This window comes from Homarus americanus, unplaced genomic scaffold (genome assembly GCF_018991925.1).
Source record: "Homarus americanus isolate GMGI-L3 unplaced genomic scaffold, GMGI_Hamer_2.0 scaffold25827, whole genome shotgun sequence".
Taxonomy (NCBI): Eukaryota; Metazoa; Arthropoda; class Malacostraca; order Decapoda; family Nephropidae; genus Homarus; species Homarus americanus.
In genome coordinates this window covers 3,152,513-3,171,915 of record NW_024738300.1, presented here as the reverse complement: position 1 = coordinate 3,171,915, position 19,403 = coordinate 3,152,513, and the positions used below count along the sequence as shown (strand labels likewise).

Sequence of the window (19,403 nt, the reverse complement as noted above, 5' to 3'; positions counted from 1 at the left end):
AGGTCGATGCGACTACTACATGTCGAGAGAAAAAGTCCTGTCTTTTCCCTTCGTTATGATTCTCAAGAAGTACAGCCCTCTCACTCCTGTCATTAATAAAAGGTGAGGAATGTCTTAGTCTTATTATTGACTCTAGTAATTGTATGTGTATTATGCCAATGAGTGTGGATGGAGATATATCTTGCAGATCCACAGTGGGAAAGGTTGAGAAGATAAATATTAATAAAAACTTATAGGAAAAGGGAATCGCTGGAACACTTAGTGTTCCAGTGATTCCCTTTTCCATTGAGTTATATATACATATATATATATATATATATATATATATATATATATATATATATATATATATATATATATATATATATATATATATATATATATATATATATATATTAATCCATTTCAATTACTGTACGAAGGGTTATGGCAATACACGAAGCAGGACTGATGGACAAGTGGATCAAGTATAGTGTTGGAAATGCAACGACCTGTGTGCAGGCGCCACAGAAAATTACCGTAACCTCAAATCTCTCTATCACAAATCTCTGGGTATTTAATCGTTAAACCAGTATCCAGCATGTGCAGTAGAATTTCACTTAGTATTAAAATGCATGCATTTAAATCCTGCTGGATGTAAAGTTTTTTCACATAAAAGTTTTATTATTATACTTAGGTTCTATGATTTTTAACATCTGTTCACAATAAAGACAGCATTAAATACTTTTCACTCTATCACTATGTGTACTTAATGTTTACGATAAGCTACTAAAATATGTATCAGATTCTACACTAAGGTTTATATTTTTGTACGTATTTGTTCCTAACAAATCAAATCTATTATATTTATACTCATCAGCCGTAGTAGTAGACGTAGTAGTAGTAGTAGTAGCGTGGCGTGGGTGTAATTGTGTGCCCTGCCCTCCCTGGTTTATAGCGATTTTGGAGGGGACATACTCAGTAGGCTGGAACAGAACTTCACAGTGTGTCGGTAAGTATCGGACTTTCACCCTAAACATTGCCACTGAAGATTCTCCTCATCCCTTAAGGCATTGATTGCAAATTTCCATGCGTGTACCAGCGATCACCAGGGGAGTTTTAAGTGTGACGGTTGGTAATGCCGGTCGCCTCATTGTGTGGTAGGCCTACTTAAGATCGAACGGTTTCGAGACTCCCGCCCCTAAGGCCAGTGATAGATGGTCAACAATTCTATGCCTGCTGCCACTGCCCACACGCAAACAGACACCTCGGGAAGTGCCAGCCACCCTCCACACCCGACAAAGTAAGACTTTATTACATACTTACATCAGTGTGATCATAGAAATTGTGATTATTCCCGCCATAGATATAGACTGTTGCCTTCATCCCCCCAGGGGTGGCTTACACATCCATACCCATTGCATCCTTGACCACCGAAGGGTCAAGACGTACCTGGCGCTCCTCTCGGAGCAGCCAGGTCAACTGTTAAGTTGGCCCATAACAACCCCCTCCCCTGAACCCTCCTCCCCACCGGAATATCAACAAGTTCTCGCCAGAAGTTACAATTTCATTTTGAAAGGAACGGAACCAGTGTTAAACAGAGGTGAACAGTGGTGAACAGTGCTTAAGTCAGTGGGAACAACTCAATAGTAACAGTCGTACCCAAGTTAACCTTCACACAGTGAGGTCCCAGGTACCCAGTGATAACGGCCCCCGCGAGACCCAAAAAACAACCACCGATGTGTTAATCCGTCTACGATAGGAAGGCCTGGGACCAAACCTCACTCATATAACACCATCTGTGAGGGAATTACTACACCACAAGTCCCTCATCACACCATCTGTAAGGGAATTACTACACCACGTGAGGTCCCTCATAACACCATCTGTGAGGGAATTACTACACCACGTCAGGCCCCTCATAACACCATCTGTGAGGGAATTACTACACCACGTGATGCCCCTCATAACACCATCTGTGAGGTAATTACTACACCACGTGAGGTCCCTCATAACACCATCTGTGAGGTAATTACTACACCACGTGAGGTCCCCCATAACACCATCTGTGAGGAAATTACTACACCACGTGGTCCCTCATAACACCATCAGCGAGGGAATTACTATACCACGCCAGGTCCCTCATAACAACATCTGAGGGAACTACTACACCACGTGAGTTCCTCCTATCACCATCTGGGAGGGAGTTACTACACTACGAGTTTGCTGTTCAACACCAACATTAATCTGTATGTTCACTGTATGTTCCTTTACCTTTCTCTAATGAAGGCTTTTGTTAAACCACCAATGTATGTAATAAGTCATTTATGTCCAATGTATATTTTCAGCCTTCGGGCTGCAGAATTTTTTCAATAAACCGTTAATTATTATTATTTATTATTATTACGTATGTCCCTACTACCCGGACACTGCAGTCCAACCTGTCACCTCTCTGCCCTTTTCTCGTAAGAAATAGTTTCCTCCGAATGAAACCAAAGCAGATATCAGTGGCAGACATTCCTGTTGCCCGAAGTGTGGAGCATTGTGCCGGGCAACTGTTTTTGCTGCATTTGTCCTAGCCGGAACCAAAATTGCACAAGCTGTGAGTGTGCGAGAAACAACCGCTGATGTGTTGGGCGCAGAAAGGGGAACAATTGTCGGTCTCCCCAGGCCAGGGAGCCGTCACGGGAGGACACAGTCTATATCGCCTGGACACCACCGCTGGATGATATCCGGAATGATAGCACTGAGTCAACTTAGTCTGAAAATGTAGTACTAATAAATGCTGCTCCAATAGTAGCTGATGTCCACAAGGTGAATGACAGACAGCCACCACAGTGGAATGGCATGTTGATGGAAAATGCTGATAAATGGGTTAAAGAAACCTACCCAGAAATTGTCAGGTGGTCGTCAGCTAACCTCTTTGAACCACCCAAGTGTGCGGCCACTAAAAAAATTATTCGGGAGATGACTCGCCTCATAATCGAGTTCACTCAGGCCATAGTGGAAATAATACCCCATCTATTCTTTCAGAGAACACACGCAAGGTCTAAGTGCAAAGAAATGTGGCAGCAATGAAGAGAAGATTGACAATTTGGCAGAAAGGGGCCCTTGATGATCTCCTACGTGAGTAAAGAACACTGCAGGAGAGACTAAAATTTATAGGAGGACAGCAAAACACCGAGGATGTTGCCAGAAAGCTTATTAACAAGATGCGGGTGGGAAAAGTGTCCTTGGCGGCAAGCTCTCTCAGAGAAATCTTCCGGTGGTGTCCTGCCAACAAACAATTAGACATTACAACAACTAAAGGAAAAACATCCCCCCTGCAAGTGAAGAGGAAAGCATCAGGTTCCAGGAAGCCTATATCCCTCCAAATGCTGTCATGTTCGAGGAAATTACAGGATGAATGGTGTGGAATAATGCACTGAAGACTCAGGGAGGTACCGGCCCTTCAGGCCTGGATACAGACGGTTGGAGAGTCACCCTCAGTATTAACAAGTTTGGCTCCGATGCAAGTGATCTCTGCAATGCCATCGCCTCCCTTGCAAGAAAGCTAGCAACCTCGTGTTGTCATCACCTTCATGTTCTGACGGCCTGCCGCACTGGATAAAAATCCAGGATGTAGGCCTTTCAGGGTGTGGGAAGTGCTTTGGCGGATCATTGGACAATGCATAATGGAGATGGTAAATGACGATGTCAGGGCAGCTGCAGAGAACCTGCAAGTATGTGTTGGCCACCAGGCTGGCGGGGAACCTGCCATTCACGCCATGAGACACATATTTGAACTGCGTGATTCTGAGGCAGTACTCCTGGTTGACTCTTCCAATGCATTCAACATAATCAACCGCAAGGCTACACTGCACAACATCAAGATCAAGTGTCCAAGCTTCACAATGTATGTTGAAAACACCTTTAGGAACCCATCAGACCCCTATACAACAAGCTTCAAGGTCCTAAGAGGAAATACCGTCAGTCAGTCAAGTGCGGGAACAACGCAGGGGGACCCTGTCGCCATGGCAATGTACGCACTAGTCCTGTCTGTGCTCCAACATACAATACAATATGAAAAAAATGAGGTCAAGCAAGTGGCATACGCTGATGACCTAACAGGAGCAGGAAAAGTGGAGGACATCAAAAAGTGGTTGGACCTGATGACATCACGAGGTCCATATATAGGGTGCCATCCAAACGCCAGTAAGTCCTTCCTCATTGTGAAGCCAGAATGCAATTTAATTTAATTGAATCCGTTTATTTAGCCAAAAAAACACAGATACAGAGTGGATGATAATTACAATATTAACATGGCTGAGCCAGTTAAGAACCTGAGCTCTCTTGTAGGCACCTGATATATACTGTAAATTTATCTCAAGGAAGTATTATGTGACATTTAGTATCCTCTGGAATACTACAATAGCATGGTGGTAATAAGAAAATATCAGTATGTTACCACGGTTATCACATCAATATCATCTAAGCTCTTGGGAACTTCGTGTTTTCTTCTTTCCTTGTGGTTATCAGCATATACCTAGATCACGCGCACCTACAGTGATTTACTTGCATATATATATATATATACATATACATATATATATATACATATATATATACATATATATATATATACACACACATATATATATATATATATATATATATATATATATATATATATATATATATATATATATATATATATATATATATATATATATATATATATATAAAACCGGTCGGAATTTACTGGACTTTAATTTCTCACTTGACTTGGGGTTTATTAAAGATTATTAGATGGTAATGGCAGTGGAAGCGCCCCTTTGAGAAAAATCCCGAACCAGCACAAGAACACTTAAATCTACTAAACAAAATGACTTGTCCGTGACCCGTGGAAGGATAGCGTCTGTGACTGGGATGAATGAGACACACTGTAAAATTTAGACACTTATATTCCCTCCAACACTACAAACACAATCAAATAATGGTACACCAATATGCGTACCTCTTAACTTGAACTTAAAACACTACTCTGGGGAATAAAAGTTATACATGATATTGACATTATTAGAAACTCAGGCAACAATAAATTTGAAGTATTAAGAAATGTTGCTTGCACACATGAAACAGGCCTTAAGGGTTTTCACAGAATAATATCCACCACTGTGGAAGTGGTATAAAAATAAGAAATTATTAATTCCACCATGAATAGGCCTAAAGGGCACTCAATATAATTATGTTACACCAACAGATGCAGGCCTTAAGTGTTTTCAACAAAATAATATCAGTCACTGAGGAAATGGTATTAAAAAATAAGAAATTAAATACTCTACAATGAATAGGCCTTAAGGGCACTCAATATAATTATGTTACACCAACAGATGCACACCTCCTAACCTAACTTAAACACTACTCTGGGCAACAAAGGTTATATCAGAGATTGAAACTATAAAGAAATTTTAAATGCACACAGCATACATTAGTAACTGAAAAAATAGTATTAACTACACACAAATATATTGTCACTATTATAAAGACGTTACTGAGTCCAATACCCGTGAACCATGCTCCCTAACCTAACACACACACAGATTCCACCTGCACTCCGTAGTCGTTTAAGGCACAACCAACAGGCACCCGTAGTTGAAGGCCCAAATCAGCCTTTCTCGACCTTGGAAAGTGTATCTCTAAACTCCACTGACTCTTGGCCCCAGTGTGCGACCCTGTATCACTCAGCTAGCTTCACTTTACCCCTCCCGCCCCCCCCCCGGTACATCCATAAAGCGGAAGGGAGTGAGCCAATCAGACCTTGTACAGTTGAGAGAAGCTTTAGCTTCCCGTTAGCAAGAGGGTTTCACTAAGCTGCTTGAAACATGTGGTATTGTGAGCCGAGGTAGAGGAGAGCTGATGACCCCACCGATCGTCCCGTCGTCAGCTGGGAACCCAGACGGCTAGATTCCCTCAAGAGATCCTTTGATACCCCGCTAAACAGTGACAATTGATAGTAGGAACATCATAGAATCTAGTCTCATTAAACATACCTAAGCATTCAACATGAATTTGAGTAATGGCATGTACAAACTGGACAATTTTGTAATTAAGAAGATTTGTAACCAGGTGAGAAGGTTGGGTCACCTTACCCTCTGACCCGACTACCAACCGTTGTGTGCTATTTAAAGATTAGTAGGGTCATTACCTAATACCTGACCATTGTGTACCTGGTCTCACCCTCCTCTGTATATATACACCTAGTTTTGTATTTCTCTTTAGTCTGTACTCAACCCTGAAGATGTGAATTACACGAAAGCGCTTGGGAACTTCGTGTTTTCGTCTTTCCTGGTGGTTATCAGCATATACCTAGATCATGTGCACCTACAGTGATTTACTTGTATACATACATATTCATATATATATATATATATATATATATATATATATATATATATATATATATATATATATATATATATATATATATATATATATATATATATATATATACATATATATACATACATACATATATATACATATACATATACATATACACATATACACATATATATATACATATATATATATATATATATATATATATTTTTTTTTTTTTTTTTTTTTTTTTTTTATTAAAAGTATATACATAAGTTACAGTAGAATTGAAAAACAAAAGTTTAAAGGGGGAGCAGTACAACATGGGTTGTACAGTATTAATGTTGAACAAGAGGATAGAGGATTAACTCTAGTTGGCAAATATACTTTTTGCAATGGTATTTTCTTATCCATCTACATGATAATTTCTGATAAAACGGTTTAGGTGGTACAATAAGAGCAGGTATATATAGTAGGTTGTAATGAACAGGAACATCCACACAGACCGGCGCCCATACACACAGGCAGGCACCCATTCACACAGGCAGGCACCCATACACCCGTGTGAGCGACCGTTACAATGTGTATGGCACTTGTCAGACCAGATGGAAACAATTAGTTACTGCCTCAAATAATATGTAAGCCTATATGGGGTGCCATTGAGATAGCCCCGCCTATACAGTGTGCCAACCAATGAGGGTAATAGAACATAAGGACCCTTGGAAAAAACCTACTCTGATTGGAGACTGAAAAGGCCTCCTCGACAACAGGATAGGCAGTGTAAGAAAAAGACAGACAGTTTGGCTGTTGAAGTGTGGGGGTGAGGTTCCTGTGTGTGGCCCGGCGACCGTCGATACTGAAGGATCGGTAATGTGTACCTAATGTTTTCTCTTTAGTTTTGCGGGTGTATAGTGAGTTCCACCCCCCTCCCCTCCTCAGGGTTTCTAGTTAGAAATAGGTTGGACACAGGCAACCTCATGTCACGTCCTGACGCGCCTGCTGTGCAACTTCATTATGGACCGCAGAGCCAAAATCAAGATGCAAGAACATTTTGGAGAAGAATTCTCACTATCGAGCGGCGTGCCTCAGGACTCTTGTCTCTCACCAACCCTTTACACACTCTACACGGCTGACCTGCCACCCCCAATCGTCGGCAGCGAGTACGTCATGTATGCAGACGATGTAACACAGATCGTCACCTGCCCAGGGAGGTCCACAGCAAGGATGGCGCGACTCACTGCTCGGGCAATAGAGGAGATCTCGAAGTATGAAAATAAATGGAAAATAAAAACAAACAAAATTAAATTTGAGGTCATACCCATAGCCAAATTCAAGCCGGCCCCATTGATGATCGACGACGAAGATATTGAGTACTCTACACAAGGCAGGTTGCTCGGCCTCATCATTTCTCGGACGGGCATCATTACCCACGTGAAGGACAGACTAAATAAAGCCAAAGACGCCGCGGCCAAATTAAAACGTTTTAAACTGATGCCTGAAAAGATACAAGTTCACCTGTACAAGGCGCTGGTAAGGCCTGTGTTGGAGTACCCATCTATACCACTCGTCACACTCGGGAAGACTAGACTACAACAACTACAGAGCTTCCAAAACAAGTGTTTGAGGTCAGCCAGTGGCCAAGCACCACCCTACCAGGAGACACCTAAGAAATAAAGCAGAGGCCCTCAACTTCAGGTTCCATCGCCTTGGGAAGAAGGTTTGGGACAAGCTCCTGAACGACCCTCACAGCCCAGACCACCTACGCGGGGAAGACATCAACGGAGGGAGACCCCACGCCTGGTGGCCCCGGAGTCTACCCGCACTACAACACCCCAACCCAAGGCCCATCTATGTCCGCCACAGTGATCCACCTGAGATTAAAACTTAGATGATATAAATTCACATTTTACAAGTCACAATCAAGTGAGTCCATAAATTAATACAGTATAAGATTTTAATAAACTTGTAATTGTAAAATAAATCTAGTAATTGTCTACTAAAATAACCATTGTGCAACCTCATTCTAAATCCTAGGTTAGCTTAGTTAGGCAACAAACTCTGTAATATGTAAAACAAGGGGGGTTGTCCCCCTCTGTTTAACTCATTAAACTTCTTTTCTAACCTTTCCCCCCAAGACTATATGTTGTGACTTCTCCATCCCTCATGTCTGGCTGTGCCTTGAGCCCCAGAATGCCTTCCATCGTTTCCACACCTTAACCTTAAAAAAAAAAAAATCACGTCCTTACTGAATAATCTTAAAATGGAAAATATCTCTTTCCACTACCCTTCATAACAAATACATTAATCTAAAACAAAGGGTTCCCCCAGTAACAGATGGATGGATACCAAATGTACATAGTGACCCCCTTCAGCAACTACACTACCACCCCGACTGAGTGAAGTAAGTAGACACAAAACCTTTGTTATAAATGGTGACGAGCGGTGTGTTTGTTCATATAACGAAAGTCTCAAGCGCCTTGGCTGCCTCGCTACGCTACCAAATACATATTATCTTAAGGTGTTGTGTTTCATGGGTGAATTAGGTTGGGATTTGAGGGTTGCTTAATGGCCATAATAATATTCTAAGAAATAACTGTGTGACGAGTCAGTAGAATAGTGTGAAAGGAATAACATATAGATAAATTACATTAAGTTATTTTTGTGTTCAATTTTATGACTGGAACGTTTAATGTGATACTGTACTTAATTATCTCTTAGCCACAATATTCAATTCAGGAAAGAATGTTGTATACAAGTTATTTCACTTTTCATGTGGGTGATTGGAAGAACTAAATGAGTGTTATTTCTAGACACATTAAAGACCTGCTATTTTAACGATGGGTAATTTTTTGGAGTGACGTGTTCACAGTTTGAGAAGCGTAAATATTATTCAACAGCGTTTAAATTGGTGACATTGTTACCTCACCAATATCTAGATGATGAGAGGTGCGCATATAATTATTTGATAGCTTCTGATACCCTATTGAGTTAAGTTAACGTCAGTTTCAGTATTGTGACGTAGAAGCAACTGGTTGATAGTTTAACAAATTGTGAGTGTTGATAGATCGTGGGAGTATTGCACTATGTCGCCACGCCGCCCCGTGACCAGAGCCGGTGCCAAGATTGTCAATAGCCCAGATAGTTCAAGGGCTGATAGTGTACACCCTGATGGCGCGACTATTCGCCGTTCACGTAGTTGTAATTCGTCACCACCACGGGTTACTCGTAGATGGCGTGTTGTGAGTGCGTCCCCCGCGTCACGGGCACCTGATGTCGTATCGCCTAGGACCCGTGATGATTTTCTTGCTATCAATGTTCCCCCTGTATCCCCTGAACTTAGCTTGACCGATGCTCTATCAGGTGTTCACTCGTCTGCACTGCCAATTCGGAAAACCGTACCTGTATTTATTCCAGACACACTAAGACACTTAAGTATTCTGAACAAGAACCAGGATATTGAGATATGGCTAGACATCAGTGCAAGAGCTACCCGGGCTTTACACAAGGGTCGTGACCATGTGACCGCCGCTCTCTCATTATGTCGTGGGGCTGCTAGTAGTCTCCCAACAGAGGAGCCTTCACGGGGATCTGTGATTATGACGAAATCGAGACAGCTTTCCGGAAAAAGTTCTTGACTAAAATATCTGCCGCTGATGCAAGCAGTCACTGCCGGGACATCAAGTTGTTAGATAACGAGACGCCTGACGTCTTCACCAAACGTCTCCGTTCAGTATTAAACAATGATAACGTTGCTCCCCAACTTTTACAAGAGGCCTATGACGCGTCCTTGTACAGTTGTACATTTCAGGGTTGCCAGCCTGGTTAGCACCACGTGTGGACCCATCAGGTACGATGAAAACATGTACTGCAAAAGCACAAATTATTTGGGAGTTGGGACGAACAGAGTACGCTTTCCATAAGCTACCCCCTCCACCTCCCGTACCTGTGATAGATATAGCACAATCACGACCCTACGTAACTGGTGCCGATGAACATCATTATAACGTGTTGACTCTCCCGCCCCACACGTACTCAACAGGCCCACCACCGCTAGTGTGCTGCAATTGCAATCAGCGAGGTCATCGGCAAATACATTGCCCTAAATTTCGAGCCGGACATTTCTACTGTAGTGAACCGCACTATTTTTTTCCTGTCATGAATGTTACTAAACACCCTGTCCCTGAGAAAAGGGGACGGATTAGCCCATGCTACCATAATACCCGCGGCGTCAGTCATAGGACCGACACAGCCAACAACTCAAACCTTGCTATCACGAACTCACGCTCTAAGTACAGATGTTGACCGGATGATTAGATCTTTGAACCTGACACACTTGAATCCTGCTGAAAGATTCCACATTCGGGGCGTTCTACTATCCTTCCTCACTTGTTCTTACAAAATGAAGGTGATATAGGCTTCTTACGTGATATAGAACACACTATCCTTACTGGAGAAAGTGCGCCTGTACAAATAAGACAATGGCAACTACCTGAGTGCGCCCGGCAGGTGATCAGAGAAGAATGCCAGAAAATGTTACAACAAGGTGTGATTGAACCTAGCTCTACACCTTGGTTGTTGTTTTAGTGAAGAAACCTGACGGGTCATTTCGTTTCTGCGTGGATTACCGTAAAATTAACGACATAACAGTCGCAGATTCGTACCCGTTGACACACATTCACGGTATTTTGGATGACTTTGGAGTTGCACGATATTTTACTACGTTAGATGCTAAAGCGGCTTACTGGATGTAAAGGCCTGGGACTTAGGGATAGAAATCCCTTACCAGGCTAATCAGGATCTTAATAAAGGAAAGTCAAGGACCATGGTTTTCTGAGGAATAACAAACAACCGTTTGAGATTGGCATCTCTTTACTATAAAAATATAACACAAAACTCTGACACCACTCAACAATCATCAAATAATTACGGGAGTCAAACACTTAAGGCAGTCAACAGTTAATGGAGTCAAACAATTAATGGAAGCAAACAATAAAAGGAATCAAACAAATAATGGGAGTCAGCAATTAATGGATTCAAACAATTAAATGGAGTCAACAATTGATAGAACTTAACAATAAAGGGGAGTCAGCAATTAATGGAATCAAACAATGAACAAATATTTCCTACGGCAGTGGCCCTGGGGGAAGGTTCTGGAACACGGTGATGCACACTCAGGGTAGGGAAGCGTCCCACACTCGAGCGACGTCTAGAAATGGCAGAACACCGGGGCACAGACGGAATGAGATGTATTAACGGTCGTGGTATGGGTAGTGGTAGATGACCAGAGAGTTGACAGTTGATAGGTGAAGGTCTGGGAACACAGCCTACGAGTCCAGGACCTATGACGAGATCACAGCCAGAATTTGACGGACAGCCGAGTAGCTCGATACTGACTGTATGGCGGCTGGGATGAATCTGCCCGTGAACCAGATAGTCGCTGCCGTTCTCACCTCTGTCCAACCGCCCAAGTGTCGTCTGCACCAGCAAACAAGCGAGTTAGCAGTGGTAACCAGCCGGAGGATCGTTTCCGCCCTTACACTGGACTATACCTGTAGCGGAGAAAGATCGCGCTAAAACAGCATTTTCTGATGGGGTGAGCCTATACCAGTTTCGACGCAAGCCATTCTGCTTAAAAACCGTGCCGTCTTCATTTCAACGAGCCATTAATTTCATCTTGTCACCCGTCCTCGGTAAACACTCACTAGCTTACCTTAAGGCGACGCTAACATAAAGCGGGATATAAATTAAACGGGGAGAAATGTACCTTTGCCGTGCAGACCTTTAAATTCCTGGGGTTCCAATTATCACCAGACGGTATTAGACCCGACCCAGATAAGTGCCGAGCTATTGTTGACATGCCCCGACCCAGGACCGTTACGGAGGTACGCCGACTACTAGGTGCGTGTCGCTATTTTCGTAGACACATAGATCACTATGACAGCTCCTCCCACACAAGTGACCAAATTTAAATGGGAACCCGAACACCAAGCAGCGTTTAATCAACTACGGGAGAAGTTGACTCGGGACCCGGTATTAAAGTTATCTAAATTTGATGCACCATTCAAGGTCAACGCTGATGCCAGCAGCCTAGCTTTAGGAGCGTGTCTTATGCAAAGAGATTTTGATATTAACTCTCATGCCATAGCATACTTTAGCCGTAATTTAAGAGGTGCCGAATTACGCTATAGCATCACTGATAAGGAAGCTTTAGCAGTGGTTGATAGTGTCCGATACTTTAAACCGTATGTATTTCAACGCCACTTTAAGATTTTTACAGACCATCGTGCACTAACAACTATCTTTAAGAAAGAGGAGACGTTGTCCCCGTATGTCATGCTGGGGTAGTGAGTTAACCGCTCATTCGTAACAGATCATATATAAACCCGGCGCCGCTCATCACTTACCGGCAATCTTACACTCGCCAGCCAGCCTTCGTTGTAAATGGACGTCTCTCTAGACCCCTCACTGCCAAGCCAGCCAGCCTATCTCTTACCGTTGACGAACTGAACTCAAACGACCACCTCACTAACCATCACTTTGACACGTGGGAAGCTTGTTCCAGACAACGCCCTTTCTGTGCCTCCCAACTAATCAGGGGTGACTCCTGATCAGAGGCGGCCCTGATTGGGTGCTCTGCAACGGCTTCTTGCAGCGGACTTGTGCCGCGACCCCACCGGTGCTACTTACACCAGTGGCTATTCTACCTCTTTTCTTCCTTCTTTTTCGCTCTGGCCTGGGGACCTCCACCCTAAGGTGTATTCGTCCTTGGGTCCCCCCTGTAACTGTTCACCTCCCTCCCAGGAGTTTGTGAACAAGAAAGGGGGCAGGAGCACTACCCATCCCTCCGCCGAGCCTTCCTAGGTAACCGTGATCGTGCGGGTCCACCTGGGAAGGGGGTCGCAATCCTGATTCCCTAACCTCCCCCTAATTAGGTACACTAGCTCACGTCTATAAGTGAGCATTCAGTAACACTAGGGAAGTAGGATCCCCTGACGGGGCTTCCGGGACAGTGTTGCGGGAACCACTCTACGACCACTCGACCAACAAGGGGCGGTGGGGAGTGTTGTAATTCCTGTAACAAACTCCTGTCCTGGAATAGGTAGGTCTCCAATCTGAAATCACGCAAGGGTGGCATGTCCACCACATACTCTCTGGAATGAGGGCACACCGGATACGGATACGCTCCCATGAAGGGGGCGTGACTGACGAAAGAAAAACCGAATTGGCAAGACTCCTTACTGCAACACTACTTATCAAAATATCCAACCTCATCACGACCAAGGACTCCTTCATCGCCCTGTGCCTGACTGAGAATGATGTCGACTTACTCTTATCGAACGACAGCACAAGGAAACTCAAGTCCGCGAAATTTGAAGTTGCAATCCCTCCTCAACTCCGAGCGAGGAAATCAATTGTGGTCAAACGACTAGATAAAGCAATCACCGAAGAATCAAGTGAACAGCAATTGGTATCTGATATAGAAGACAAAAACGAATGGGCCAAGGTGGAGGAAGTGGTCAAGCTGCCCAGACTGCCATCCATGCTCAAAATACGATTCACGGAAATAGCCATGGCCCAAAAAGCAATCCAGGAGGGACTTTGTCTCTCCTACTACCATGTCAGCAGCAGCCAGGTGGAGCAGGAGGAATTCTTCCCCATCATTCCATGCTGGAATTGTTACCAATATTCACACATGGCTACAGACTGCCCTAACAAGGACACCAAGCACTGCTCAGAATGCGGGAATAAGGGGCACACCTTCAGAGAGTGCAAAAACAAAGATAATCCCAAATGCCAAAACTGCGAAGGAGATCATAGAACACTGGCTACTCGCTGCCCCATACGAAAAGCAATAGTCAACCAAAAGAAGGAGAAGGAGAGGGAGAAGACACAGGAACAGCAAAACAAGACATATTCAGCTGTGACAAAACTAACCAGAGAAACGACAAAGATCCTCGAAAAAGTCGCCACACCACCCCCCGCAAACCAACCTATTTTGCTTCAGCTTGGAAATAATCTTTCCGTAAAAATAATGACCTCCATAATCCACGCCCACATCATGAATATAGCCAGACCTGGAACTTTTGCCAAGGCAGCAAAGGACATGTTCGCCGCCAACAACCTGCCAGATATGGAATTCCCAAACGATGTGCCTTCTACTGAAATTTTCACCTTAATTCACAAATCAGAGATCATTGCAACTCAAGTACCATCGACTCACGAACCATCAAATCAAGAACAGACTACCTCGGGCATACAACCCGAGCCAGCAAGCGAGGAAGAATCGATGGAAGACGCAAGCGAAGATGAAACCACCACAATAACAGAACAAGCCGCCAGAGTCAACACCCAAAAAAAGAATCAAGCAGGAACTATGGCACCACCTGCTGCGGAGAACAAAGACCTAGGGCATGAAACTGGTATTCGATTTTACTCCACTACAGCTCCCCCCATAGTCTCAACAGAAAGACTATTGGCAGAAATAAGGCAAGGCAAGATTAAATACACATACTCAGACAAAAACCTAGATGACACACATATTGAAACACTATTCAAGAAGGGAAGAATACTCACAAGACACAACAGAATAGAGAGAGTTGATCAGTCAACATATAAAAAGATCCGCTTGGGCCTGGACAGGAGGCTGTCAGGGGAGCACCGGTCAGCAAAAATGGCGCAAACCAGCTCTAGGCACCAGCCTTCATAATATATAAGCTTAAAATAATCCAACATAATGTCTTGGCATGGATCCCACAAAGAGCAAGCGAATTATATAACACATACCGTAACATAGACCCAGATATTATTCTCATCAATTCGCATGGTAAGAAAAACTCAGAAAAATAAAACTATTTAACTACACAGTCTACCAAAAAAACATTCAAGACACACCACATGATGGAATTGCCGTAGCCATCAAACGAAACATACAACACAAGATACACGACTCATTTCAGGAAAACTTTCTGGCGATCGAAATTAACTGCCCAACAGGACCTATTATAATCGGCACCTGTTACCTCCCTCCGAGAAGACCCATATTCCCACTAGCAGACATGCTCAAACTCCTGAGAAGAAACATACCAGCATATTTCTTGGGTGATTTAAATGCTCGACATCGCGTCTTGGGGCACCAGGACAACAACGCCGTGGGCAAGATTTTTAACACATTACTGAGTCACGGCAACGCAATACACCTTGGCCCGGAATTCCCTACATACATCAGAGCAGGTCAAATCGGACATCCAGACATAGTACTAACAAACCAGCATCACCATCTTAACCTGCAAATGGAACCCGGCCCAATAACCACCAGTGACCATCTCCCTATCGTAGCCACACTCTGCACGTCGCCAATACAGATCCCTGCTGGGATGAGATACAGCTACAGCCGGTCCAACTGGGAGGAATTCCAAAAGGAGTTAAGCAACCACCAAATAACACAACTAAACAACAAACACACTTCCCAAATAGACAACACACTGGAGATATGGTACGGAAACGTGATCCAAGCAATGGAACACCACATACCCACGACCACTCACCGCACATTACCACACCCCCAATACTCACATCAATCAAGAATTCTACAGACACAATTCAGTAATTTATTCAAATTAATAATAGAACAAGGATGGACGCCAGAATACAGAATACAATATTACACATACACGAACAACTAAGAAACATGTCCAAAGAAGCATACGTGAATAACTGGGAGAAAGTAATAGCAGACACAGAAGAAATTTACCACAACCCGAAAAAATTCTGGCGAAAAATCAAAAACCTAATGGGAATCTCCAGCAACGAATCAAACTACATTTTAAATAGCAACCAAATCAAATTAACTGAACTCAAAGAACAAGAACCTAAATTCAGGAAATACTGGAGCAAAATTTTTCACATAAGCCAGGAAGACAACCTGAACTTCTGTAGGAACACCGAGCAACACGTAACCAATCACATGACACACACAACCCACATCTGGTAACCAAGTCCCAGCATAGACATAAACGCTCTCGTCGATCTTTCCACACTGATGAAACCAATCACCGCAGAGGATATTCACAAAACAATAAACAGTTTCAAGAACAAGGCCCCGGGCATCAGTAAAATAAACAAACCCATACTCCAGCATCTACCAATCAACGTGATACTCCAACTCAGAAACATTTTTAATGCAGCACCTGCCTCTGGCTACTTCCCAAGGAAATTCAAAACAGCAAGTATCAGACTTATACCAAAACAAGGTAAATCTCCAATCCAAGTATCAAATTACAGACCAAGCTCTCTTCTAGAAACACCGGGAAAAGTCCTAGAAAAAATAATTAACCACCGACTGAGAACACACCTCGAATTTGAAGAGAAATACAACCCCAGACAGCACGGATTTAGAAAACATAGAGGAACTCATACAGCCTTAGCCCTAATTTACGAAAAGATAGCAAACGCAATGCACAACAAGGAGCAATGTAACGTAGTATTAAGGGACGTAGCAAAAGCATTCGACAAGGTCTGGCACCTAGGGCTCAAATACAAAATTACCACCCAAGAACTTCCCAACAACTTTACTTCCTTTCTTTGTAACTTCCTCGACAATAGAGAGGCCAAAATTATCATAGGTAACCACATAGGCCCAAGCATCAAATTATACAGCGGAGTACCACAGGGAAGTAACCTCTCACCCACACTCTACACAATATATACGGCGGACATGCCACCTCCTATACACGGAGAATACATAGCTTATGCTGATGACGTCACCCAAATCATCCGACATCCAGGCAAGGGCAAACAGATGATGGCACGGAAAACAGCCCACGCCATCGAGCAAATAAACGAATATGAAAAAAAGTGGAAAATTCAAACCAATACACAGAAACTAATGATAATACACATTGCCAAAATAAACCCTGCATCAATCACAGTCAACAACGTACCTATACAATACTCCAACGAAGGCAAAATTCTGGGACTCATAATAACAAGAACAGGCATAGCAAAACAGGTAAAACAACGCAAACAGACTGCCCAATCACAACTCACGAAACTACGACGATTCAGCAAAATGGACACCAAAATTCAACTACATCTATACAAAGCACTCGTCCGCCCTCACCTAGAGTATCCACCAATACCACTCAACACGATCAGCAAATCCAGCCAACTTAAACTTCAATCATTACAAAACAAAGCTATCCGTAGAGCATCAAAGCAACTCCCGCCATACACCACCAAAATACACGAACTTCACGAATTATACAATATCGAACCACTGAACATACGTACACACAGCCAAGCACAGAGAATATGGAGCAAACTTGAAGAGATGGAGGACCCATTATTCTCCCAGTTAAAAGAAGAAGGAACTACTAAAACACACAGCTGGTGGCCCAAGAGCCTCCATGCTGACATAGTAGAACAAGACCCACTTTACACATATATGTGAACAAATAACACCACCATCGGACAAACATAAATTAACACCCATTACAATAATGAATACCTAGCTAGCTTAGCTTCCCTCTCTCCCCTCCACCTCCCTCCCTTGAGCGGGCGGGCGTGTGCTGCATGCGGCCACCACCCCAACATTTCAACTCGTCTCCGCTAGGTGGACAGCCCACCTGCTATCTACCCCTCCCACTTTTCTTTCCGTTTCTATGCTTTACTTCTCTCTCTCTCACTCCTCCCCTTTCCCAGTGCAAAGTCATTTGCCACTTTACTTCATTATCATCATCATCATCATCACTTACCGGACGCTCTGAGCAGTAACATCGCCACTATTAACGCCGAGTTGAATATTGAGACCTTAGATCTCACAAATGCAAGAAAATGTGTGGCGAGACATTATTAACTACCTAGAAGGAGGCCCTGTTCCTCTGTCAATCGCGCTAATCGCATCTCTGATGAGGGTAGCAACCAGCCTCAGTTTCGCCTTGTAATACCTAAAGTACTACGTCCGACAGCTCTCAAATTGGCTCATTCCGCTAAAATCGCAGGTCACCCAGGTATTCAGAAAACATATGACCGGGTCAAGAATTATTTTTATTTTCCAAACAGCTTAACCTATACGACTAAGTATGTGAAACAATGCCTCCCTTGTCAACAATGTAAAGGCCATTGCAATGTTCAGGCACCCCTTCAGTCATTCCCAGAGATTGAGGCACCCTTAGACAGAGTAGGAGCGGACTTGATTGATTTACATAGTAGCCGCTCAGGTAACAGATATGTTCTCGTGCTTGTAGACCACCTGACTCGCTACACAGTCTTAGTACCCCTAGCCCATAAAGATTCAGAAAGTGTATTAAATGGATTTCTTAAAAATTTTATTGCGTATTTTGGGGCACCCAAGGTTTTAGTTACGGATCGGGGTAAAGAATTATCGTGGAAAATATTTAAGGACGTATGTGACCTTCTCAAAATCCACACGGCACCAACGGCTCATCATCCTCAAACAAACGGGCTGGTTGAAAGAAAAATAGAACCATCAAAGACACTCTATCCATTCTCAGTCACGATGATCCTCACACTTGGGATAAACAATTAAATTTTGTACAGCTTGCCTTAAATACAGCCGTCCATCAGTTCACTATGGGCAGGACACCCCTGCTGAGAAAATCAACCAAATGAAGGCCGCTTGGCGTAGAGCCCAGCAGGCCTCTGATCGAGCCAAGAAATATTACGCTCAGTATTATAACCCGAGAGTAAAACCTTTGACAGTGAAAGTGGGAACATTGGTAATGCTTTGGAACGACTTATCTGAACCCGGAAGTAGAAAACTGGGAACACGTTGGAAGGGACCCTTTAGAATTATTGAGAAGAAAGTACCCGTTAATTATAAGATTGAAGGTGTATTTGATAACTCTGAACCACGTATAGTCCATATTAACAAACTAAAGCTGTTCACAATCTCACAAGAACTAATCATTCCAAACACTTCCCCAAGAGATAAGGCAGACGAAACACCTCACCTTCAACCTGTCTCTGAGTTTAATCATGACCTGAATAATCTACTAACCCCGGTAGCAGGACCTTCTCATCCTATGACTCTACGGTCCAGGGTA

At 43.2% G+C, this 19,403-nt stretch overlaps 1 protein-coding gene across 1 annotated transcript in view; it reads left to right on the top strand.

Moving 5' to 3' along the window:
- Positions 1-19,403, top strand: part of LOC121874005 — a 32,677-nt gene that overhangs the window by 425 nt on the left and 12,849 nt on the right. The window contains exons 2-3 of the mRNA XM_042377883.1: positions 3-102; positions 423-552. Coding sequence (XP_042233817.1) covers positions 3-102; positions 423-552 — 230 coding nt within the window. The remainder of the gene's footprint in view (positions 1-2; positions 103-422; positions 553-19,403) is intronic.